Below are 27,524 nucleotides of genomic sequence, written 5' to 3' on the forward strand. Positions count from 1 at the left end.
CTATATGCTTAAAGTTGAAAATAAATCTTCACAAACTAATTCTGCTCAACCTCCACCAAGGTGCTCAAATTTCACAAAATGTTAGAAATAAAGTGTGTGTTAATCATATATGTATCAATGCACATCATATTAATGCAATTTTTTTTTTTTTAATCTGTGCACACATGTTGCCCCCAACTAGTGAGAGACATGGTTCTCAATGAATCAAATGAAAGAAAACAAAGTGCACAAGGATAAGTAAGCAACACGGACAACTAATCGTGTGATATAAAATGAAAGCAAAACAACAAATATAAATAAAAGATAAAATGCAATTAAAGAAAGCCGTAAAGGGAAGAAGTAAATAAATAAATCAAAATCAGAAAACTTCCCTGGGGTCTTGCACAAGCAAGACCTCTTCGTTTGGATCAAAGGAAGTCATAAATGGTTTTAGACGTTGTCCATTGACAGTGAAACTATTGCCATTCTTCGGATTGACGATGTCTATCACCCCATGAGGACGAACCTCCTTCACAATGTATGACCCACTTTCTTAGGATTTTAGCTTCCCGGGAAAAAGATGTAACCTTGAATTATAAAGGAGCACTTTCTGATCAGGGACAAGATGTTTGTCATGGATCTTCTTGTCATACAAGGCCTTCATTCACTCCTTTGCCAAGTGAGAATTGTCGTAGGCCTCCCTCCTTGCTTCATCAAGTTTCAAAATCTGCAACTTTCTTAAACTTTTGGCAGCATTAAGTGAAAAGTTAATTTGCTTAATAGCCCATAAAGCACGATGCTGAATCTCAACAGGTAAATGACAAGCCCGACCATAAACCAATCTATAAGGTGACATCTCTAAGTTAGTTTTGAATGCAGTCCTATAAGCCCAGAGAGCATCAACCAGTTTTTCAGACCAGTCCTTTTGAGTAAGACGAACTGTTTTTTCAAGAATAAATTTGATCTCTCTATTGGCCAACTCAGCTTGACCATTAATCTGAGGGTGATCTGGAATAGAGATTTTGTGGGTCACTCCATATTTCTGCATAAGTTTTTGAAAAGATTTGTTACAAAAATGTGAACCCCCATCACTAATAATCGCCTTGGGCATGCTAAAACATGCAAACAATTCTTTAAAGAAACGGATGACAACCTTATGATCATTTGTTCTACAAGGTATGACCTCTACCCATTTTGAAACATAATCCACAACAACTAAAATATAAGAATTCCCAAATAAATTTGGGAATGGTCCCATAAAGTCAATCCTCCAACAATCAAATATCTCAAGTGTAAGAATAGGGGAAAGGGGCATCATGTTACGTACTGTGATTTTTTCAAGTTTCTAACAAGGCTCACATGCCTTGCAAATAGACTCCACATCTTTAAAAATAGTAGGCCAATAGAGTCCACTTTGCAAAATTTTAGCAACAGTTTTCTTATATGCAAAATGGCCTCCACAAGCCCCAGTATGGCAAAAGTGAAAAACAGAGGTAAACTCATAATCAAGAATACATTAACGCACCAACTGATTAGCACAATATTGAAAAAGATAAGGAGTGTCGAAGTAATAAAATCTTACCTCTGCAAGGAACTTACAGTTGTCCTGAGTTGTCCAATGCTCCAGCATCTAGTCAGTGACCAGGTAATTTACAATGTCCGCAAACCATAGAGCACGCGACATTGCAAAAAGATGCTTATCAGGAAAATCTTCATTCAAGGGAGGAATGGATTTAGACACATCAGGTAGCTGCAGTCGTGACAGGTGATTAGCTACTACATTCTTGACTCCCTTCTTATCTCGAATAGTGATGTCAAATTCTTGGAGCAAAAGAATCCAACGTATCAACCTAGGTTTAATATCCTTCTTTGCCAACAAATACTTAAGAGCAGAATGATCAGTAAAAATGATAACATGAGATCCAATAATGTAAGAACGGAATTTATCTAAAGCAAACACAACAACTAATAACTCCTTATCGGTGGTGGTGTAATTTTTCTATACATCATTCAAAGTATGATTGCATAATAAATGACCGAAGGCTTGCTGTCTACTCTTTGGCCGAGAACGACACCAACAGCGAAATCACTAGCATTGATCATAATCTCAAATGGCAAGTCCCATCGAGAAGTTTGCATAATAGGTGCAACTGTTAAGTGTTCTTTCAGGGTCTCAAAAGCATACTGGCACTCATCAGTCCAAACAAAAGTAGTATCATTTTGTAACAAAGTACACAATGGTTTTGCAATACTACTAAAGCCTGTCAACCTCTATTCCACATTCAGAAACTAAATGCCCAAGTACGAAACCACTAGTGACCATAAACTAACATTTCTCCCAATTCAGTAATAAATTCTTCTCCTCACATCTTTTCAACACAGCAGCAAGATTTTTTAAACAGACATCAAAAGATTTACCAAATATAGAAAAATCATCCATAAAAACCTCACAGATGTCATCAAGCATATAAAAAAAAATGCTCATCATATAGCGCTGAAAAGTAGCAGGTGCGTTACATAAACCAAACACTACAAAAAAAGGCAAAATTGGCGGCGTTTATATGCGCGGCGTTTGTTTATGCGCTGGTAGATTTATAAAATTACCTGCACTTAATGTTTCCGCTGGTAAATTATTGAGATTCCCGGCATTTAAATTGTTACGCCGGTACTAATATATAACTTTGGCGGTGTTTATAACAACGCCGCCAATGTAGTAATTATGCGCCAGGAAAGTAATAGTTTCCCAGCATTTATATTGTTACGCCGGTAATAATATAGATTGTTTGTGGCGTTTAAATAAACGCCACTAATTTATTGATTATATGCCTTTATATTAATCGTGTTTGCCGACGTTTATAATATTACGCCGATGATAATATATAGCGTCAGTGGCGTTTCATAAAATGCTGACAATTAATAAAGTTTGCATTGGTAAAATGTTGAATTTTTCGGCATTTATATCGTTTGAACAAATGCCAGCTATTGATTAATTTTACGCTGGTACATAAGTAGTTTTCCAACGTTTATAGTGTTACGCTGGTAATAATTATATAGCATTGGCAGCGTTTACAAAATGCCAAAAATTGATCAATGAAACACCAGTAATTGATAAATGCACTAGCGTCTATATTGTTACACCGATAAGAATATATAACGTCAATAATGAAAGTTATTATAAATTTATTGATAGTAAAATAAATAATAATAAAAATTTATTTAAATGATATGAAAATATCCACAAAATCTTAATTAGTTGAATATCTGAAATGCCCTATTGGTAAATGCCATATATTGCATTCCAATTCTGAAGGGAGGGAGTGAGGTTAAATAGAACTATAGAATAGTAAGACTATTCACCCGAGTTTCGGACCAGGTACCCGAATATGCCCAACCTGAAAACTGAATTTCAAACCTAGACTGCGTTTGGCGCGGCTAATCCGGGTTATGACCCGAGTTGAAACTTGGATGAATCTGAATTCTTTAAAACCGGAAATCCAGGTTTCACACTGAACCAGAGTTTTCTTTTTTTTCTTTTTCTTTTTTTAATAAATAGAAAAGCCTATATATTATTAAATTTTTGCATAATAATAAAAATATATCAAAACAGAAAACTTTATGTAAAAAATAACTAAAGTTAGAAACTAATTACCATTTTAACTAAATGCATGCAAAAGAAAATATATACAATATTCAACACAATATAATTCACTACATTATTTTGTATTTATACATTGCTTTATTAAATAAAAAATTATAATATATGAATCATTTTGATTTTGGAGACATTGTTTTGATCATGGTCCTCTCGGGTTTGGCAGTAGACTTTGGTTTCATCAGGTGGAGAGCTGGAATCTTCAAGTTTTGGGTCCTCTTCATTTGGATTTGCAGCAGCCATGGAATTCTTAAATCTCCAATCTACAAAGAATTCAAAATATCTATGCTAAAAATATATATACATGTATATAATTGATAAAGTGACCAATAAGCAAACTGCAGTACAGAAATTGACATTAAATGAGATGGGAAGATGCAGCAAAAATTACTCCTAAAGTCAAGAGCAAGGTAAAAATTACTCAGATAGTACAGGCGTGTAGCAACTGGTGGAGAATACTTTGGGTCAATGGAGAGAGCCAAAAAGAGGTGAAAGTCACCACACGAGATGAGACTAGAAAGAAAACGAGAAAGGACCACAAACAAAAAGTTTTAAGGCTCCCGAGTCCCACTAGAATTTGTGAATTATAGAGGCAATAAAAACGAAAGTGTCCAACTCAAAATTTAAAAACACACAAATAGTACGGACCCCTCCCCATGCAGGCCTAACCCTCCAGTAGTTATCCCCACAAGGAATCCTTTGTATAGACAGATAGCCAATAAGAATTCAAAGAATAAGATGGACTTCAAAACTTTAGCCAATAAACATTGAGATAAGACCAAGTAATGGGCCCGGAAAAGCTTCATCTTCTCCTGTAGACAACCACCAAAAGTGCATGGGGCTCGCTTCAGACAACAACCTAGACGATTGTGAACAGAATGAAAAGTTCCCTGTGTGGCCCTAACATCCACACTCACGCACAAGGGAAGAGCAGGATCTATAATCAGTTAAAAGGCATGATCATATATATAATGGAACTTAGTTTAATAATCCACTATGCATATGTACTGACACTAAGCTCCACACCATACCGAAAATATCCATATATAGATGTTGCTTCTCAGTAGGTTGTTTAGTTAGTTTTAATTACAGTCAGATTGATTTATAGGAACGTCTTGGTATTGATATATGCATGTGTCTGACTAAAATATGTATCCATAGTGGGATATTTTAATTTTAATTAAACTTCGTATCATATGTTCAAACTTCTTTTTCTACCTGTAGTTTCCCCCTTTGAAGGAAGGATTGAAAAGGAACCAAACAAACTGGACATTTTCTCCAATGTTACTTCTGAAATGGACCTCTCAAGAGACAACAAAAGAAGCCAATAAACAAGGAAAAACTCCAGTTAGAACTAATTGGCTGAATTTCACCTTTAAACTAAGCACAATAATAAAGAGAAGTAAATAATACATCAACTGCAGTGCAGAAATGAGTGACATTAAGTAGGAACCCCTACATTGAATTCATGCTAAACCTTCATTTACTTAATATCTGGGTATGCTTGGAAAAGTCTGTGAGGTTCAAATGAACATATGCAGCACTTGCTTGTCAATCATTCCTCCACTCTTATTGAGAGAAACCTTTCATCTCCTCTTCAGATAATTGTAAAAAATGCCCTTCAATCTCCACCTCATGTGCTTGGCTAAATAGTGCTAGCAATTTACTTATTCCAGCCTGCATCACACGGGTTTATGACTAGTACTATAGAACCTTCAGTTTTGTATCCTTCATTTTGAGTAAGGCATCCTTGCATACAAGCGCATGACCAAGTGTTTTTATCTGAAATAAGCAATGTTGGGAGTTTAAACACAAAATAGAAGCATAAACCCACAACCAATTTGCATGAAAGAGTAGAGAGTTCAAAACCAAATTACCCTTTCTCTTCCAAAATTAAGTTCATGCACAATCAGCAATGACAGTTACAATCGTTAAGAACCAGAATTGTAGCTATGAGATTAAAAGATTTGTTTCAGACGCAAAGCAGGCACACCACTAACATCTGGCTATTTAATTGAGCAAGGTTCCAATTCTGAAGCTGCAATTTTTGAAGACTCACTCGCAGTTTCTGCAACTCAGCTGCACTGAGTTCAATTGTTTTACTGTTGTAGTGTAATTAAGGACACCCCCCCCCCCCAAACAAAAAAACCCAAAAAAAAAGAGGGAAAAAAAATTGACCAAGCCACATACACATAGAAAACATATTTATATTCAATCACAATTATGCTTTGGAAGCATAAATGTGTATCTTTTTCATTTTTCTTCTTTTACGCAGTCCATGATAACAGAAGCAAGAACATCATTTCCACATCTTGCAATATTATACTTCATGAACTGACAAATATTTAATCCATTGTATGTAAAAGCCGTAGTGGAAATGACTTCATCAATGCACATACCTTCTACTACCAAACCATATTAGATCATAAAGAAAGGTTCCATACTAGATCATAAAGAAAGGTTCTTCCACAGAGGAAGTTAACTGTTCTAATAACACCTAAAGGCCAGCATATGCAAACCCATAAAGCTGGCAAAACAATTTAAGTTTTCAATTAGCAGAGACAAGTACAACAATTGGCTAACAATTTATGGAAAAAGACTACGAACTCAAGAAACTCCATATTTATAAACTCTTCTATGGTTTGTATGATCAAAATCAAAGACCTTAACTGGGCATAAATGACTGATACATCTATTTGAATGGTCACCTGATTTTATCAATTCAGAGAAAAGAAAACAACATAAAAACCCGAACATACTAAATTGCATCCAAACTCTTACAAGAAAGCTGCATCCAAACTCTTATTTCCATTTGAATTTAAAGCTCATATATTTGAACTCCTCTGTTTTCATGGAAACCAAACAGAAAAAATCTACCGAACATACTAAAATTGACATAAGTGATAATAGCACTTCAATATTTTAAATGATAGACAATCAAACCTAACTGAAAAATAATCCCCAAATCTAACTCTTACGGAGGTTACGGAGGTGTTGAACGGAACCACTCATGATGTGAAAGAGATACATAAACTCACAAGATTTAAGCTTTTCCTATTTTAGCTTTCGTGTACCTCAATCACTTAGCTAATCCTCTCATTTACACCCCTAAACTCCAAAATTTTGTAACTCAATAATGCAAAATACTTCACAAAAGCAAAGCAGTGACTGCTATTTTGAAGGACAAATTGAATAAAATTAGATAAAGAAGATAGCTTACTGCAGGTGACTTGGTGAACAGGGAGGACAATGGTGGTGCACGAAATCAGTAGCGATAACAGAGTTTGATGAGACAAATAGAGAGAAAGTGAAAAACGGAATGGAAGGATGAGAGAAAAGAACGAAAGCTTACCGTAGTCGTTGGTCGAATGTTGACGACGGTGGCCGTGCCTAGAGCATCGACGAGAGAGAGAGAGAGAGAGAGAGAGAGAGAGAGAGAGAGAGAGAGAGAGAGAGAGAGAGAGAGAGAGAGAGAGAGAGAGAGAGAGAGAGAGAGAGAGAGAAGGGGGGAATGGGGATTGGAGAGTGGGAGATTAAAGAGAAGGAGAAGGGTGGGATAAGAATTGATTTCTCCGGTGTTATTTTTGGAGGGAATGATTCCCGCTTTTTTTTCGCAGCAAATTTTATTAGGGAAGGATATTTCATCTTTAAAAATTAATGTTCAAATAATAAAATGGTTGTTCGAATAAAATTTTCAACCATAATGTTTTCTGAAATGAAATTTAAATTTTGTCTCAAAAGATTTTTTAAAGACGAAAATAAATTTGTCCCTAAAAATTTTTGTCTTTAAAAATTAAATTTGTTGTAGTGTTATCTACTAGTAACCAGCAGAGGGTAATGATCACTTGCAACCCATCCAATACCATTCATTTTCTAGATAATTTAAAAAAAATTAAAACCGTGACATACATACATATATGTATACTAGGTGGGAGCAACGTGCAAAGCACATTTGTTTAGTTTTAAGAAATGGTTATTTGTAAAAAATAACATATATTTTATAAAAATGATTTATTTCACTTAATAATTTAAGACATATTGGAGAAGATAAAAAATTAGTTCAAAATATCATATAATCCAATACATGTTTATAACATCCATAATTTTAGCAAAGATGCATACAAAAAATTTAATAAAAGTCTAATGCAAACGGTAGTTCAAAATATGTGTCGTTTGAGAGAACAACCTAGACGATTGTGAACAACCTTTTGTATTAGACTTTTATCTTCTAACGCACAAGCCCCATACAATAAAAAGTTCCCTGTGTGGCCCTGACATCCACACTCAGAGAACAACCTAGACGATTGTGAACAGAATGAAAAGTTCCCTGTGTGGCCCTGACATCCACACTCACGGGAGAGAAGTGGAACGCGGGAAAGAAAGAGGGAAGAGAAGAGCTGCAGGAAGGGTGGGGAAATATAATAAGACAGACTATAGTTAGAGGGAATGATTCCAGCATTTTTTTCACAGTAAATTTTATTATGGAGAGAAATTTCATCTTTAAAAATTACTATTGGAACAATAAAATAGTTGTTCGTATTAAATTTTGAATCATAACATTTTTTGAGATGAAATTTAAATTTTGTCTCAAAAGATCTTTTAAGGTTGTAAATCCAATTGGAAGAGATACTTTTTTATTTTTTATTTTTTAAAAATTAAGAACAACTAGAAAGTCCGGATTGGTATATATGTAAATCCAATTGGTTGGAGGGAAGCCAGAGCTGAAGAAAGAGAGAAAGAATGTTTGCAATAGGGATGTGCAACCGGATCCAAATTATTAAAACTGGGCGGTTCTCTGCTTTAAATTAATTAGGATTTCAATCTGGGTGGATAACCGAATTAATCTAGATATTCGGGTTTTTTTTTTCAAATTTTGACTTAAAACCCGGATATCCGGATTATAACCGGATTTAATCAGGATTTTTTTTTTAAAAAAAAAATAGACATTAAAATTTTTTTTTTAAACAAAAATTATAACCTGAATTCAAAAAAAGAAAAAAAAAAAAAGAATGGACAATCGAAGTGTGCATCATATACGGTAACGATTTTGGGGCTGTATTATAACAATTAAACAAGAGTTAATATGGGTTTGTATTATAACGATTTTCAGAATAATGGTTAAATTGCAGGGACATCATGTACGGTTTTTAGTACAGCTAAAGGGAATAATGAGTTAGAGAATCTTACATACGGTGTGTTTGATGGTGGAGAGCTGTTCTCTGGCGCCCTCTGCTGATGGTCCCTGTATCGTGCGTGGTGGGCCGTGGCTGTAATGAAAGATACTGCTGATTTCACCTATCATCTTTGTCTCTTTGTTCCATCGTCCAAAATTCCTCTGCTATTTGTCAAACCAGTTCCATCACTGGTGCCAGACCAGTTCAGCCACCGCCACACCTAGTTCCAACGCCTCTCTAAGCTGAATTTGAAACTCTCAATTGCTCTCTCCTCATGCTCTCATCTGCACCCAAACTCCCCATGGGAAGGTAAAGAAGAAAACTCCTCAATGCTCCCACTTTTTACACGTTCCATTCAATTAATACCTTTCGCAGCCCCCCACTTGACCGATTCTACTAATTCCTCAAAACAAACAAGAAAAAGAAAAATTGCAAACGCTCAGATTCAAACCCGATTCTGGTTCCTTCATGTCCCTAGTCTCATGAATTGCCCAATTTGGTTCATAAATACATCATTTAGGACCAGACCCAAGCACGAAGGGACTGCATCGAGTTCAGTGGGCACAAAAGGTGGGGTGCTTTTTTTTTTTTTTTTAGTCAAGCATGTTTGCAGTGCAATAATAGTCTGTGGTGCGGTTATAGTGGAAATAAAATGAGACGTATACGTAGCATTTTCTCATTGGGAGGCTGTTATTTGGAGAGAAATAGATAGACCGGTGGGAAGTTTTTCTCTATATAGTGTAGTATAACTAATACTATAGTGATTTCTATAATAATTTATATATAGACTTAAAGTATATTACTAATAGTATTAAAGTGTTATTATAAGACCATAAAGTATAAGTTATAATTAATATACATTATATACTAATATAAATTAGTATTACTAATTCACTAATATAATTATCAAAATGAATATTTTGAGAATTTATTAAGCGATAAAATGTAGTTAATGCATATATTTAAAGCATATGATTAATTAAATATTCATGTTTAAGATTATAATAACATTATTATATATATTTTTAATATTAACATAACATTATAATAACATTATCTTATATATAATATATAATAATATATTATTATATATATTATATAATATATATAATATATATATTATATAATATAATTATATATAATATGAAAAAATATTATATTAACGTTTCAATTATAGATAGGATTGGAATATTGAAAGAGTTAAAAATAATCAAGAAATTAGAAATAGAGGTGGAGAAAAGGTAATTTTACATTAAGGTATACATGCACGAATATTCTGTAATTTCTCTTAAAATATTGTTATCAAAACAAAAACTAGTGAAAAGTTAAGTTGGCGCCTCATACGTTGCCTCAAAATTTTAGAAAATTCAAATTTTCCTCTGTTATGCAATTAGCACCTCTTGTATGCTGCCAATTAGCGCCTCATGTAGTTTCTCCTTCGCAAAGTTCCAGATTTCATGTAGTTTCTAGCTTTATTCTCCATTTCTTGGATCTCAAACATTTTTCTTGATTCATCTACCTTGGCAACCGAATGTCGATGCCTTTCTTGGATCTCCTTAATTCCATGGAAATTACTCATGACCTTTAATTTGGGTCTCCATCATAGGAAACCTAGGTCGCGAGTCCATGTTTAGGCCATCTTCAATTTGTTCTCCCAAATGCTTTATTTTATTTTTTTCTCGATCTCATGAATAAGTTGTTCTGTTCGTTGTTGGAGGACTTGGTGGCCAGTGACGAGAAGTGACGGTGGAGTTGATGACTATAGCGCTTGCTTTCGCACCAAATTGCAAGGTGCTGAATGATCTTTTGCCCTCTCTCTCTCTCTCTCTCTCTCTCTCTCTCTCTCTCTCAAAGTAACACATCTTTCTTAGCTGTATATTTGAGTTTATTCGGTTATTTTGATGCGTGTTTTATTCGAATTCATGCAAGTCGAGGGAACGGGTGGCCTTTGAAGCCATCATCGTATGAAGGTAGGATTTCCCTTCCCATCCTGATTCCAACAGATTTTAATTTCTCTCTATTTTTCACTACTGTGATTTTCTTTTGGAGAATTGGGTGGTATCATCTTCAAGTTCACGTTGGTAGGTTCACCCCTCTCCTTAAATTTTCAGATTCCTCTCCCCTGCATGAGTTCTTAGGGATCGGTGACTTCTACCATGAACTCAGTTGGTATTGAGAGCAAAGGAGAGGAGCATCCTATCTTTTCTTATGCTATACGAAGAAAATAGTGTACTGCTTCATAGTGCCTTGTTGCGCTTAAACTCTGACTCAAATTAATGAACCAAAAATTTAGTGCAGTTTTACCTGCAAGTATACAAGTGTTGTAGTATCTTACAGGATCGAATCCACAGGGATTGACTTTTGTGATAAAGGAAACAAATTCAGATAATGAAACAAAATTACTAAAAGAAACGTACAATCGAATATAAAGATATGGAGAAAGACTAAGGTTTCGAGGATCCGTTTAATAATTTATGATATTGTTTTAGATCGATTTACTTCAATTAAACTAGAATAATGATTCCGTTTAATTGGAAGATTTAGCATTTAAGATCAAGAAAAATAGTTGCTTATGATTGAGTGTGAACGATTGATGATTAAAATATTTACAAATCTATTTGAATACCACAGGGATTCCTCAAGCATTCACTGTATTCGAAAATCACAACGAATCAAGACGAGTATATAGATAATCGAAATATCCACTAATAAAATCCTTCAATCGATCAAGCTCGTAGAATAAATTTTACGTGAATCCGAAAACAATATTTCAATCATTAAACTTCACCTCTTACCTTAGTATTAAAATTTAGCCAAACATATTTATTATAAGTACTATAGAAACCATATAAATATTATTCATTAGAAAACTAAAATGAAATACAAGAAATACTAGGCAACAATTTAGAAACAACAAAATTTGGAATCTAGTTAACGTCGAAAGAATAAAGCTCACAACATTACTAAAATGCATAAAACAGAAATTGAAACTATAAGATATTCATCAAGAAGAAGCTGCAGCCCGATGCCAAATGAAAAACATGAAGAAGCAAAAAAAAAAAATAAAACAACAACCACGTCCCTCCACGTTAGAGCAAGAAAAATCACAATAAATCACAGCCTAATGGTATCAGCCCCTCTCTACCGACTTCCTCTCTACTCAGCCAAATAAATCCTTCTCTCCCAACTCCAACGCTGCACGTACTAGAACAGAGTCAGCAAAAAATAAAATCCTAACGGACACTTCTCAACTCAAAAGAAACGAAAAGCATCTAGCATCCACCGACTCTCCCTTCTAATCCAACGTCCCTTCTCTCTACTCTCCCAAATAAATCTGGACGAGGCCCCCCACGTCTTTTCTCAACTCCCACCGTCTCAAGTGAATACTCTCCTCCAATCAAACCGACCGACAAACCTCAACTCATGAACCGACTGTTTCTTGAATCTCCACTCCAGACAAATGACTGACACTCCTTTTAATCCCTCACCTGCTCAGCCAAAATAATTCAATTAAATTACTCCCCCCTCTACATCGATTGCTCCCCACCTCTTCTCACCTCAAATCTCTCTCTCTACTCATGACCAACACACCTCAACCCCTCTCTATCCCCCACGTAACCCTTTCACTCTACACCCACCGATTGCTCTTCCCTTTCCTGGTTTACGTCCAGCAACATATATATATATATATATATATATAGCTGCTTCTAGTCGTCCACTCCTCTAATCACAATAATTTATTCTAGCCTCAATCACCACCGATTCTCCACTCTTCACTCCCCTTTAATCACGGCACCTCTCTTTATCTCTACTGTCCAGCATAAAGTCAGAAAACTCAAGCATTCTTTCTACCAGCGTCTCCCATGTCTTCACGTTTCCTGCCGACACTCCCTCAGCTTTACTTTCCAGCATTTATTTCACTCACACGTTTACTTCCCATGTCAATCTCCATTTCTATTCAGCCAAATATCACATGACACCTTGCTTTATCTTTAATCAATCGACTCTTACTTCTGGAACTAAACATCACTCAAATGCTGAAAATAAAGAAATAATCCACCGACTTCTCTCTTCAATTCAATCAAGCGCCGATTTCCTCTCCTCTATCAACGTAAAAAGCCAAACAATCAATTAGCTGCACCAACCATCAAAACCAATTAAATAACCGCCTCAAACGTGAAGACGTGAAGACTTTTTCTTTCCGTATACGTCCAGCTCCATTCCCTTCTGTCCTTCACTTCTTCTTTTGCCAAACTTGTTCTTGACTTTTACATTGTATGTATTTATCCACCGCAAATTGCTTTCTTCATGCATCTTTAAACAACCAAGTAAGAAAGTCTTCGTCTTTATTTTTAGCTGCCCAAGTACACTTCTTCATTTCTTCTCTTCGTTCCTCTCAATTAATATGGACTTTTGGTTAAAAGTTCCAACCGAATTCCATCTGAATTTTATTTAAGCTGAAAATAAGAAGAAGAAAAATAATACTCAAAAAATAAATTAAAAGAAAAATAGATTATAAAAATAAACTATATATGTGAGGAAATATTGTCCAATTAAATTATAGTTATAAAATTAAGCATAAACATGATATCAATCAATTAAAAATTACAATTCGTATTTATGCTTATTAACTATTTTTCCATCTAAAACCAATAATAGTGTGACGAAGAATTTTAAATACATTGGTTTTAAATAGCTAAAACATGCAATATTTCAGCTCAATCACACCCCCCAACTAGCTTTTTGCTAATCCTTGAGCAAAATAGTGAAAATTAATTGAGATGAATATTGCATAAAGCTCGAAATTCAAACAAAAACAATCAAACATAATTCTGAATTCTCACAAAAAATCGATTCGTGACTACTCAACACCAGGAGTTGTATCCACAAGGAAAGTCTCAATAACTGTTCATATAGAATTGGGGCAAATGTCTTAGAACTCGGATATGTGTGTGTGGCTAAACCTCTGTATGTTCCTCACTAATAAACATGATTTATCATAGGATTTTTCAATCTTAAGATTAATCATTGTTGATTGTAACTACCTCAAAGCCTAAGGGACTAGCAGTTTTCAAGCCAACTCTGTTTAAAGGTTGAACATTCAACCCCCAAAGTTTTGGGTAACTGTTTCTAGCCCTTTATTCAGGAAAAATTACATGATTTTTTTTTTCTTTCTTTCTTTTTTTTTATTTTTTTTTATTTTTATACGGCTCGGTAGTCCTGCAGTTTACTTCTCCTGTTTTAAATCAATGAACATTAATGAGGAACACTACAAGTGTAAGCATGTGCAAAATGTTCTTTCAAAACTTGCCCTTCATTCTATATAAATCAAACTAATTCTCATTTTTGTAAATATCGCATCCCGGTGTTTCAAGTGACTCCTCAACAAAATATGATGCATCATAAGTCATGTTCTATGCTTAAGGTTGAAAATAAATCTTCACAAAATAATTCCGCTCAACTAGTCCACCAAGATACTCAAATCTAACAAACATGCCAGAAGTGTGTTAATCATTTATGTTTCAATGCACCTCACAATTTTTTTTTTTGTTTTTAGGTACTAATAAATTTTCAACAGAAAATCCTCCCCCCAACTAAATGTGACATTGTCCTCAATGTTCAGCAATTGAATGTTTGATGATGTATGCTATACAGACATGAATTGGAGCAAGATAAACACTGCAGAACATATATTGAGACGAAAATGATTAAACAGAGAGGAAAGAATTCACCTGAGATACTCGAGTGCACACAAGGAGTAGATTTCTGTCAAAGTTAAAAAACACAAAAGAAAACAAAAGAAGGAAAACAAAACAAACACATACGGTATATACAATGAGGAATCAGAAATTAATTCTGATACGCAGGATCCTCTAGAGTAGTGGACTCAACCTCTGGAGTAAAATCATCCAAAAATGGTTTCAACCTTTGTCCATTAACCTTAAAAACATTACCATTCTCTGGATTTTCTATCTCAATGGCCCCAAAAGGATAAACAGTTTTTACAACAAAGGGACCAATCCATCGGGATCGAAGTTTGCCAGGAAACAAATGGAGTCTTGAATTATACAACAAAACTTTTTGTGAAGGCTCAAAAGATTTTCGAAAAATATTTTTGTCATGAAAAATTTTCATTCTCTCCTTGGCAATACGAGAATTTTCGTAAGCTTCATTCCTGATTTCCTCTAACTCATTAAGCTGAAACTTACGAAGAGAGCAAGCTTTATCCAAATCAAAATTAAATTTCTTGATTGCCCAATAAGCTTTGTGTTCCAATTCCACAAGTAAGTGACATGCCTTTCCAAAAATGAGTCGATATGGGGACATACCAATCAGGGTTTTAAAAGCAGTACGGTATGCCCAAAGTGCGTCGGTTAGTCGTAAAGACCAATCTTTGCGGCTTGGGTTAACCGTCTTTTCCAAAATTTTTTTGATCTCCCGATTAGATACCTCAACTTGGCCACTTGTTTGTGGATGATAAGGGGTAGCAACCTTATGAGTAATACCATATTTTCGCATTAAGGCCTCGAAAGGTTTATTACAAAAATGTTTACCCCCATCACTGATAATGACTCGAGTTGTTCCAAACCTTGATAAAATATTTTCTTTCAAAAATTTCAGTACCACTTTGTGATCATTGTTTTTGCATGGAATAGCCTCAATCCATTTGGACACATAATCCACAGCTACCAAAATGTAGAGATTGCCAAAAGAAACTGGGAAGGGTCCCATGAAGTCGATGCCCCAACAATCAAATATTTCAACAACCAAAATTGGATTTAATGGCATCATACTCCGGCGGGTAATACCTCCCAACTTTTGACAACGCTCACAAGTTTTACAAAATTCATGGGTGTCCTTGAAAATGGTAGGCCAATAGAAACCACATTGCAAAATTTTAAAAGCAGTTTTCTTTCCAGAGAAGTGGCCACCACATGCCCCAGAGTGACAAAAAGATATCACACTTTGAAATTCGTTATTGGGAACACATCGTCTAATTATCTGATCTGGGCAATACTTGAACAGATATGGATCATCCCAAAAGAATTTTCTTACCTCCACAAAAAATTTCCTCTTATCTTGTTGAGTCCAAATGTGAGGAATTTCACCTGTAGCAAGAAAATTAGCAATGTCAGCGTACCATGGCACTTGAGATATACCAAAAAGTTGCTCATCTGGAAATGTGTCTTTAATAGGAACTGTCTCTATGGAAACTGAAAGAACAAGTCTAGATAGATGATCAGCAACAACATTCTCAACTCCTTTTTTATCTTTGATTATCAGATCAAATTCTTGCAGCAAAAGGATCCATCTAAGCAACCTGGGCTTTGCATCTTTTTTCGCTAAAAGGTACTTTAACGCAGCATGATCAGTAAAGATGACAATTTGAGATCCAATCAAATAAGAGCAAAATTTGTCAAGTGCAAAAATTACTGCAAGTAGCTTCTTTTCAGTTGTTGAATAATTCATTTGAGCACTGTTTAAAGTTCTACTTGCATAATAAATAACACAAGGCTTTTTGTCCCTACGTTGGCCCAACACAGCTCCAACAGCATAATCACTAGCATCACACATAATCTCAAATGGTAAATTCCAATCAGGTGATTGCATAATTGGGGCTGAAATCAACATACCTTTTAGCTTTGTAAAAGCTAATTCACAATCATCAGTCCACACAAAAGAATTTTCCTTTGACAATAAATTGCACAAAGGTCTAGAAATTGTGCTGAAGCCTTTAATGAACCTCCTGTAAAAACCTGCATGACCTAGAAAAGATCTGATATCCCTAATGTTCTTTGGGATGGGCAATTTAGAAATTAATTCAATTTTGGCCTTGTCCACTTCAAAACCTTGAGAAGAAACAATGTGACCAAGAACAATCCCTTGAGTGACCATAACACTTCTCCCAGTTTAAAATCAAATTCTTTTCTTTGCATCTAATCAGCACTCTTTCCAAATGAGTCAAACATTCATCAAATGAATCACCAAAAATAGAAAAATCATCCATGAATATTTCAACGAAACGCTCTACCATGTCACTGAATATGCTCATCATGCATCGTTGAAATGTAGCAGGAGCATTACAAAGTCCGAATGGCATCCTTCGATATGCAAAGGTACCAATTGGACATGTAAAAGTGGTCTTTTCTTGATCTTCAGGAGCAATCTCAATTTGGTTATATCCAGAATAACCATCTAGGAAGCAATAGAACTTATGGCCCGCTACACGTTCAATGATTTGATCCATGAATGGTAGGGGAAAATGATCCTTTCTGGTGACTGAATTCAGTTTTCTGTAGTCAATGCACATACGCCAACCAGTAGTAACTCTAGTTGGGATCAATTCATTGTTAGCATTCTTAACTACAGTCACACCAGATTTCTTGGGTACCACCTGCGTGGGACTAACCCATTTGCTGTCAGAAATAGGGTAAATGATCCCTACATCCAGAAGTTTTAACACCTCTGCTTTGACAACTTCTTTCATGTTGGGGTTCAGTCTACGCTGCATTTCTCTAGAGGGTTTAGAATTGTCCTCTAGATAAATCCTGTGGGTACAAATCAAAGGACTGATACCTTTGATATCAGCTATGGTCCATCCTATTACCTCTTTGTGTTCAATGAGAACACCAATTAATTTTTTCTCCTGAATTTCATCCATTCTTGATGAAATGACCACTGGTAATGTCTCTGCTTGGCCTAAAAATGCATATTTGAGATCAGCAGGTAGAAGTTTCAAGTCGAGTTTTGGTGTTTGCACACTTGAAGGGAGAGACATGACATCATGTGGCGGTAATTCCTCAAAACGTGTTCTCCATTTATCAGTGTCCATTATAGGAGTAGATTCTAGCCAAAAATTCCTAGATGCAAGCACAGAATCATCATCAAAATTTGCACCATGAACCAAACAAGCCTTAAGAGGGTCAGAAAAACTTGACAAATCAAATTTATTTTGAACAAGAGTTTGGATCAGATTTACTTCATGCACATCATCATCATCACCAGGTTGTTTACAAATATTGAAAATATTCAACTCCAAAGTCATGTTGCCAAAAGAAATTACCATCACACCACTCCTACAATTTATTAAAGCATTTGAGGTCGCAAGAAATGGCCTACCCAAAATTATAGGAATTTGAGTGTAAACATCAAAGACAGGTTCTGTGTCCAAAACAATGAAATCCACTGGAAAATAAAATTTTCCTACTTGAACTAGCACATCCTCAACTATCCCTCTCGGTATTTTAATTGAACAGTCAGCAAGTTGGAGTGTTACCTTGGTGGGTTTAAGCTCACCAAGACCCAACTGCTCATATACCGAGTAGGGTAGGAGGTTAACACTAGCTCCGAGGTCAAGTAAAGCTTTTTCAATCTTAAAATTTCCAATCACGCAGGAAATTGTTGGACAACCCGGGTCTTTGTACTTTGGTGGAGAATTGTTCTGGAGGATGGCGCTTACCTGCTCAGTGAGAAAAGCCTTCTTCTACACCTTCATCGTACGCTTCACTGTGCATAAATCTTTCAAAAACTTAGCATACGATGGAATTTGTTTGATTGCATCAAACAAAGGAATGTTGATTTTTACCTGTTTGAAAATTTCAAGAATATCAGCATTTTGAACCAATTTGTGAGAATGTTGCAATCTTTGGGGAAATGGAGCAGGTATTGGGGCTTTCACAGGCACATCTAATTCAACCTTCTCAAGTTCACCATCACTCTTGGAATTTAAAGAGTTGTTGGTCTCATCAACTTTCGTTGTTGAAATACTCTTATCAATTATTTTTCCACTGCGTAGAGTGGTGATGGACTTGGCATGTTCAAATTTTGAATCAAAGGGATTTGAATTTCTTACCTCAAATTTACCTTTGGGATTCGGCTGAGGTTGAGCAGGAAACTTACCCTTCTCTTGAGCATGCAATGCAGAGGTCAAGTCGCTAATAGAACTTCTCATCTCAGTAATGGCCTGCATTGTCTGAGTGTTGATATTTGCTTGTCCCTACATAAAAGCCTGTAATGTTTCCTCAAGGGTTTTCTTATGTGGAGGCACATAAGGACTAGAAGAAGATGGCCCTTGAGGATTTTGATTTGTATTGGATTCATTCCTCCAACTAAAGTTGGGGTGATTTCTCCATCTAGGATTATATGTGTCTGAATAAGGAGAAGAAAATGGTCTCCTATAGGAATTCATGACATTTGCTTGTTCGTGCAACACCTCTTTAAAAGCGGGGATTGTTGGACAATCCTGAGTTATGTGTCCACTAATCTCACAAATGCCACAATTTTCTTCTTCTTTTTCACTGGCCTTAACCGGATTTACCTTCCTAAGTTCCATGGCTTCAACTTTTCTTGTCAGACTTGCTATCCTAGCATTCACATCATCATTTCCTTTAAGAACATACATACCTTCTTGAGACATGGCACTGAGTTTGGGCTTATTTGACCGATCAGAACGATTTGTGTTATCCCAAGATTGGGCATTTTCAGCTAACTGGTCAAAATAGTCCCAAGCGTCATCAGGATCTTTATTTAAAAAATCACCGTTACACATCATTTCTACAAACTGACGCATCTGAGATGTTAAACCTTCATAGAAAAAACTAATGGTGCGCCAAATCTCATAGCCATGATGTGGGCAAGTTAGCAACAATTCTTTAAAACGTTCCCAACACTGAAAAAATGTTTCATTTTCCTTTTGAGAAAAATTCATAATATTTCTGCGAAGAGTGTTGGTCCTATGAGTAGGAAAAAACTTTTTTAGAAATTCTCTTTGCATTTCTTGCCATGTGCCAATAGATCTTGGTCTCAAGGAGTTCAACCAATTTTTAGCTTTTTCTTTCAAAGAGAATGGAAACAACTTTAATCTAACAACATCATCACTGATAGTTTGGTTTTGTAAAGTTGCACAAACTTCTTCAAATTCTTTTAGATGCAAATAAGGACTTTCTGAATCTAAGCCATGAAACTTGGGAAGTAATTGGATTACTCCCGGTTTTAAATCAAAATTTCCCATATTCGTGGGAAAAATCATGCAAGATGGAGTACTTGTCCTTGTAGGCTGCAAATATTCGCGCAAAGTTCTCATTGGCGGATTATTTTGTGCCTCTTCATTTTCTTGTTCGTCATGAAAACTACGATTGTCAGCCATGGTATTAGAATGAGAATTTTTAGAATCACCTGACAAAGTATCAACCAATTCTTTTAAAACAATTTCTTCTCTTCTCAATCTACCCGTTTGATCACGTTGCCACGAGATCATTCATCATAGAGGATCGAGTACATTCAAAAAGTAAAAACAAAATGCAAAACAAGCAAGAAAGTAAAAGAAAAATTTTGGAACGAGATTACCAAATGGAATGAATATGGAATCAATGTTACATGCTCTGTTTTCCAAAAAAAAATCGTACCTGCAAAAAGAATATGAAAAACAATTAGCAAAAGATTACTAAAAAAAAATTATCACACGTTGCAATCCCCGGCAATGGCGCCAAAAACTTGTTGCGCTTAAACTCTGACTCAAATTAATGAACCAAAAATTTAGTGCAGTTTTACCTGCAAGTATACAGGTGTTGTAGTATCTTACAGGATCGAATCCACAGGTATTGACTTTTGTGATAAAGGAAACAAATTCAGACAATGAAACGAAATTACTAAAAGAAACGTACAATCGAATATAAAGATATGGAGAAAGACTAAGGTTTCGAGGATCCGTTTAATAATTTAAGATACTGTTTCCGATCGATTTACTTCAATTAAACTAGAATAATGATTCCGTTTAATTAGAAGATTTAGCATTTAAGATCAAGAAAAATAGTCACTTATGATTGAGTGTGAACGATTGATGATTAAAATATTTACAAATCTATTTGAATACCACAGGGATTCCTCAAGCATTCACTGTATTCGGAAATCACAATGAATCAAGACGAGTATATAATCAAAATATCCACTAATAAAATCCTTCAATCGTTCAAGCTCGTAGAATAAATTTTACGTGAATCCGAAAACAATATTTAAATCATTAAACTTCACCTCTTACCTTAGTATTAAAATTTAGCCAAACATATTTATTATAAGTGCTATAGAAACCATATAAATATTATTCATTAGAAAACTAAAATGAAATACAAGAAATACTAGGCAACAATTTAGAAACAACAAAATTTGGAATCTAGTTAACGTCGAAAGAATAAAGCTCACAACGTTACTAAAATGCATAAAACAGAAATTGAAACTATAAGATATTTCATCAAGAAGAAGCTGCAGCCCGATGCCAAACGAAAAACATGAAGAAGCAAAAAAAAAATAAAACTCCAACCACGTCCCTCCACGTTAGAGCAAGAAAAATCACAATAAATCACAGCCTAATGGTATCAACCCCTCTCTACCGACTTCCTCTCTACTCAGCCAAATAAATCCTTCTCTCCCAACTCCAACGCTGCACGTACCAGAACAGAGTTAGCAAAAACTAAAATCCTAACGGACACTTCTCAACTCAAAAGAAACGAAAAGCATCTAGCATCCACCGACTCTCCCTTCTAATCCAACGTCCCTTCTCTCTACTCTCCCAAATAAATCTGGACGAGGCCCCCCACGTCTTCTCTCAACTCCCACCGTCTCAAGTGAATACTCTCCTCCAATCAAACCGACCGACAAACCTCAACTCATGAACCGACTGTTTCTTGAATCTCCACTCCAGACAAATGACTGACACTCCTTTTAATCCCTCACCTGCTCAGCCAAAATAATTCAATTAAATTACTCCCCACTCTACACCGATTGCTCCCCACCTCTTCTCACCTCAAATCTCTCTCTCTACTCATGACCAACACACCTCAACCCCTCTCTATCCCCCACGTAACCCTTTCACTCTACACCCACCGATTGCTCTTCCCTTTCCTGGTTTACGTCCAGCAACATATATATATATATAGCTGCTTCTAGTCGTCCACTCCTCTAATCACAATAATTTATTCCAGCCTCAATCACCACCGATTCTCCACTCTTCACTCCCCTTTAATCACGGCACCTCTCTTTATCTCTACCGTCCAGCATAAAGTCAGAAAACTCAAGCATTCTTTCTACTAGCGTCTCCCACGTCTTCACGTTTCCTGCCGACACTCCCTCAGCTTTACTTTCCAGCATTTATTTCACTCACACGTTTACTTCCCATGTCAATCTCCATTTCTATTCAGCCAAATATCACATGACACCTTGCTTTATCTTTAATCAATCGACTCTTACTTCTGGAACTAAACACCACTCAAATGCTGAAAATAAAGAAATAATCCACCGACTTCTCTCTTTAATTCAAACAAGCGCCGATTTCCTCTCCTCTATCAACGTAAAAAGCCAAACAATCAATTAGCTGCACCAACCATCAAAACCAATTAAATAACCGCCTCAAACGTGAAGACGTGAAGACTTTTTCTTTCCGTATACGTCCAACTCCATTCCCTTCTGTCCTTCACTTCTTCTTTTGCCAAACTTGTTCTTGACTTTTACATTGTATGTATTTATCCACCGCAAATTGCTTTCTTCATGCATCTTTAAACAACCAAGTAAGAAAGTCTTTGTCTTTATTTTTAGTTGCCCAAGTACACTTCTTCATTTCTTCTCTTCGTTCCTCTCAATTAATATGCACTTTTGGTTAAAAGTTCCAACCGAATTCCATCTGAATTTTATTTAAGCTGAAAATAAGAAGAAGAAAAATAATACTCAAAAAATAAATTAAAAGAAAAATAGATTATAAAAATAAACTATATATGTGAGAAAATATTGTCTAATTAAATTATAGTTATAAAATTAAGCATAAACATGATATCAATCAATTAAAAATTACAATTCGTATTTATGCTTATTAACTATTTTTCCATCTAAAACCAATAATAGTGTCACGAAGAATTTAAAATACATTGGTTTTAAATAGCTAAAACATGCAATATTTCAGCTCAATCATGCCTTTACCATGCCCCCAGCAAATTCAATGCACCAGTTTTGTTTTACCAATTATTAGTTGAAAGTTACGCTTCTATTATTTTCTTGAATGTGGGCTTATTTTACTGCTTCTCAATTTGCTCTATTATTTGATGCAGCTCAATTATAAGGTTTGCTGAGAAGAGTTTAGATGCTGAATTGAGAGCATTGGTTTTCAATCCTCGACTCATGGAGGTAGCATATTATTTTCATTTCCTCTTTGCCTAACCTTACCTTTACCATCCTACGTTCCTGTTTACCCCTTTTAGCATGTCACTGAATATGCATATCAAATCCTGATCTATGCTCATACTTGGCTAGTATAGCTTGCAATAAAAGCATACATTTTCAAGGCTATATTTCGGATGGGGTTATTCAAAAGGTTGACTGGAGACTAGCTGGTTGGAACAGGGTGGATCTGCCTCAGGGTGATAGGATTTCTTTGTTCAAGAGTACTCTTGCTAATTTGCCCAAGTATTTCATGTCCTTATTTTTGCTTCTAGCGAGTTTAGCTAACCACCTAGAAAGGCTATAGAGGGACTTCGTTTGGGATGGGATAGGAGAAAAGTTTAAGTTTCACTTGGTAAGCTTTGCCAAAGTATTCTCTGACTCCTTAGGGTGAGTTAGGAGTTCAGAACTTGTGTTCTTGAATCCTTTTGGTAAAGTGGCTTTAGCACTACTAGAATGAGAGAGAGGCTGTGGGGAATGGTTGTAAATGCTAAGTATGGATGTTTGTGGGCTCTATGGTATTCTAATGAGATCCAAGGACCTTATGGGCTGTGATTATGGAAAAACATCAGCTAACGGGGTGTGAAGTTTTCTGAGCATACTAAATTTGTCGTGGTAGATGGTGAAAGGACCAGTTCCTGGTGTGAAGATTTGGATCGATACAATATTACTCGTCATTTTAAATTTCGCAATTGCTAATCATATTTGTTGATATATAGATGTATATGACTTAAATTTAAGTATATAAAAATGACGGAAATGAAACACAAATAGGAAAAGGATGCATTACAAAAAACTGTCCATGCAGGTAGTGAAACAGACCATCTGCTATTAGCCTATTAGGGAAATGCTTGATTAGACATATACAGGCTATGTTTGTCCAGAAACGTTAATAATTGGTAAGAATATTCAATGCGATCCTATATTAATTTACACTCAATGCTAATTTTTATTATTATTAATCAGCTTTTTGAGGTGTGCTGGAAATGGAAAACACAGACACAGAGCAGGAAACAAAGTCTTCATCGAGAGGGGTTTTCAAGTTACTTGGAGAACCTGCGATAGTTATTAATGGGTAGCACAATTCGAATAGTATACTCGGGTATTTAGAGAGATCATTTCTCGGCTTCTATCCCTGGTAATTTAAGCTGGTTGCATCCATTTTTTTACTCACCATATTTCCCATTACTAATTACTATGGTTTTCTTGAGCTGTGAAAAGCAAGTGAATACATCCTTTTATTGGAACAATTCAACTTATTGCTTTAACACCGAAGTATATTCTTCAACCTCTTCATCGTCTTCCCATGATATGCATAGATATGTTAAATATCTAGATAGACTTCCATATCCAGGGCAAGTGGAGGAATCTTGTCGAATAGAGCAAATATCCCTAATATCGAGGGAAGGCCGTCAATATATCCAAAAACTGCTTCTTGCGAAGAGATTCGCAACGAATTGTTATGCGGTTTTAAGTTTAATTGGCTACATGTTTCTTGTCAATGCGACGGACCCAACAATTGCTACCTCGATGACGCGAATAAAATTCAATGCGATAATTGTACATATGTACTCAGAAGAATGCATGCTTGAAAAATATGCAACACTTTCAAGTAGTAGTCGAGATCTTGTACATGATCTCAACTATTTCTATCTTTTTTAAAATTCTTCGATTTCTAATTTTATATATATTGGTTTGTTTTGGCTGTCAAAACAGGGTTCTTCAAAGGATTGCCAGACGTATACAATGGTGAGACTAATTATATCTCAAAAAGTTGTTTGAAGTCAATAGTATACATGATATAACGGCAAACAGTTCATTATGCTTGGTTGTAACATAATTTGAGGAATATTAAAATATTGAGAAGTATAAATTCTTCTCCGTCCTAAAATATTTTAACCTCAACTACACTTTTCATGTGATAGATATTAATGGTTGCATTGCAATTTTTTATATTACAGCATTCAAAATTCCAAATCCATGATGGGCGCACTTTGAGAAATTCTTATGTCATGCCTTCTCACCTTTCAGCTGGTGGAGTTATTGGATCAATCCTGGTGGTCCTTTGCTTGTTTTGGGTTGGTCTGGTAGAAGAAGAAGAACTATCCATGAAAGAAATGGTCAGAAAGCTAACGACAAACACAATGTAAAGTAAAATAATTATCCATGAATAAGAGCTTTCATGTAATGTGATTTGTGTTTTTTTTTTATTATATGAATAATGATCCATTATATCATATTTATTATTAATTTATTTATTATATATTTTTATTATGGTATATCATATTATTGGTGTGTTCTGAAGGTTGTTAATTAATGTAATGTGCTGGCAACATTTTTGTAGCAGCGTTTATAATAATACCGTTAATTTAAAAAATGCGCCAGCAATGAACTAGTGGGGGCGTTTACATTACGTTGTTAATTTATGCAATGTGGTGGCAATAAACTCATGGTGGCATTTAGAGAAACGCCGTTAATAAATTCAATGTGCCGTCAACGTACTATTAGTGGCATTTAAATAAACACCGTTAATTTATATGATGCGCTGGCAACGTAATGCGCTAGTGTTTATGTTAATGCCGTTATTTTAAAAATTAACGTTGTTTAGATAAATGCCGTTAATAAATTTGCCAAAGTACTTTTAGTGGCATTTAAAGAAATGCCGCCACATTATATGACGAGCGGGCAGTTACTTGTGGCGGCCTTTAGATAATCGTTGTAAATTAGGTCATTAGTGGCGTTTAAACTAAACGCCACTAAATTATTCAATGTGACGCCGCCAAGATACTATTAGTGGCATTTAAATAAATGCCGTCAATTTATATGATGAATCAGCAAATTACTAGCAGCGGCATTTATTGTAACGCCGCGATTTAAAAAAGTGGCGGCAGTAGAATAAACGTCGTTAACAAATTTAATGTGCCGCCGCCAAAGTATTATTAGTGGCATTTAAATAAATACCGCCAATTTAATTGATGCGTCGGTAATGTAGTAGCAGTGGCGTTTATGGTAACGCCACTAGTATATGCCAGAGGATGGCAACGATAAAGTGGCGGCATTTCGAGAAATGCAGTTAATATTAATTATTGTGGCAGCATTTCACGAAATGCCGCTAAATTGATACAAACACCACTAATGAGATTTACAAATACCGGCGTTTGCGCAAACGCCGGAACAATGAAAATAGTGACCCTCCAATACCGGCGGACGGTTACGCCGTTAGAAAAACTCTGCGAATTAATTAGCGGCGTTTTTTTGGACAATTGCCGACGTATAACCAATGTTGGCAAATCTGTCTTTTTTTTGTAGTGAAATGACATTTTTCTAAAAGGAAAAGTACCAAAGGGGTAAGCGAATGTGGTCTTCTCTTGATCCTCTGGTGATGGCAATTTGATAAAAACCAAAGAAGCCATCCAAAAAACAATAAAAAGCATTACCAGCTACTTTTTTCTAAAATCTGATCTAGGAAAGGTAATGGAAAGTGATCTTTTCGACTGACCGAATTCAACTTTCGGTAGTCAGTACACATTCTCCAGCCCGTTACCTTCCTAATCAGGATCAACTCACCATTAGCATTTTCAATAACAATTAAACTAGATTTTTTTTGTACTATTTGTGTTGGACTTACCCACTTGCTGTCGGAGATAGGATAGATACTGCCCACAATTAACAATTTCATCACTTCATTCTTCACCACCTCCTCCATAGTAGGATTCAACCTCCGCTGTGCATCACGAACTGGTCTCACATCTCCTTCTAGAAAAATATTGTGGGTACAATTGAAGGGTCAATACTTTTGATGTATGCAATAGTCCAGCCTATCACTCCTCAATGATGTCTCAGCACTATTAATAATTCTACTTCCTGCTTCGAAGTAAGCTGAGAAGAAATGACCACTGGAAATGTATCTTCAATTGGACCTAGAAAAATATAGTTCAAATTCTCGGGTAGTGGCTTCAACTCTAGTATTGGGATTTCTTCTTTTGATGACTTCATGTCTCCTGGTAAATCAAGAGCTTCAAAGATTGGCCTATGTCAATTACTTGTGTAACTCACATCTGATAACTAAAAAACCCATTTATCTCTATCAACTACCCATTTGATTCTGTCAACTCTAATGATGTAGGAATTGTCTCAACAAGAACCTCAGACTGCTCAGGAAAGCCATCCTCAAATGTACTCTCGGAATCAAATACTGAGAACAACTCTGAAATGTTAAAATCATACACCATATCAATAGCATGCACATTTGAATCATCGCATCCACTAGGCATCTTGCAGGTGTTGAACACATTCATCTCCAATGAGCTTCAGTACTTCACTTTGACAATGATAAGTGCATTCAAAGTAGCAAGGAATGGGAGTCTAAGGATGATAGGCGCATGGTGAATAGTGGAGGTTGGCTGCTGCATGTCAAGAACTACAAAATCCACTAGGTAATAAAATTTTTCTACCTGGATCAGCACATCTTCAACTATACCCCTAGGCACTTTAACTGATCTGTTAGCCAATTATGA

The 27,524-nt window shown here is 35.6% G+C and overlaps 1 protein-coding gene and 1 non-coding gene across 3 annotated transcripts; both read left to right on the top strand.

Moving 5' to 3' along the window:
- Window positions 1-19,424: 19,424 nt before the first annotated feature.
- On the top strand, window positions 19,425-19,528 carry LOC122298020. Its single transcript, XR_006239078.1, has one exon. It is a non-coding gene; the product is annotated as a small nucleolar RNA R71 (small nucleolar RNA).
- A 3,239-nt stretch (window positions 19,529-22,767) lies between these two features.
- LOC122295678 (amino acid transporter AVT1C-like) lies at window positions 22,768-25,286 on the top strand. Of its 2 annotated transcripts, XR_006238221.1 has the most exons (4): window positions 22,768-22,974; window positions 23,974-24,145; window positions 24,724-24,756; window positions 24,969-25,286. XR_006238221.1 is itself a non-coding variant. In XM_043104758.1 (3 exons), exons 1-3 carry the CDS (start codon window positions 22,969-22,971, stop codon window positions 25,155-25,157), a joined length of 228 nt encoding a protein of 75 aa, XP_042960692.1. In that variant the 5' UTR covers window positions 22,768-22,968; the 3' UTR covers window positions 25,158-25,286. The 2 variants fall into 2 exon arrangements, 1 of the variants encoding a protein (XP_042960692.1); XM_043104758.1 differs by lacking the exon at window positions 23,974-24,145.
- Window positions 25,287-27,524: the final 2,238 nt, after the last annotated feature.

Source organism: Carya illinoinensis, chromosome 15, assembly GCF_018687715.1.
Source record: "Carya illinoinensis cultivar Pawnee chromosome 15, C.illinoinensisPawnee_v1, whole genome shotgun sequence".
NCBI classification, from domain to species: Eukaryota; Viridiplantae; Streptophyta; class Magnoliopsida; order Fagales; family Juglandaceae; genus Carya; species Carya illinoinensis.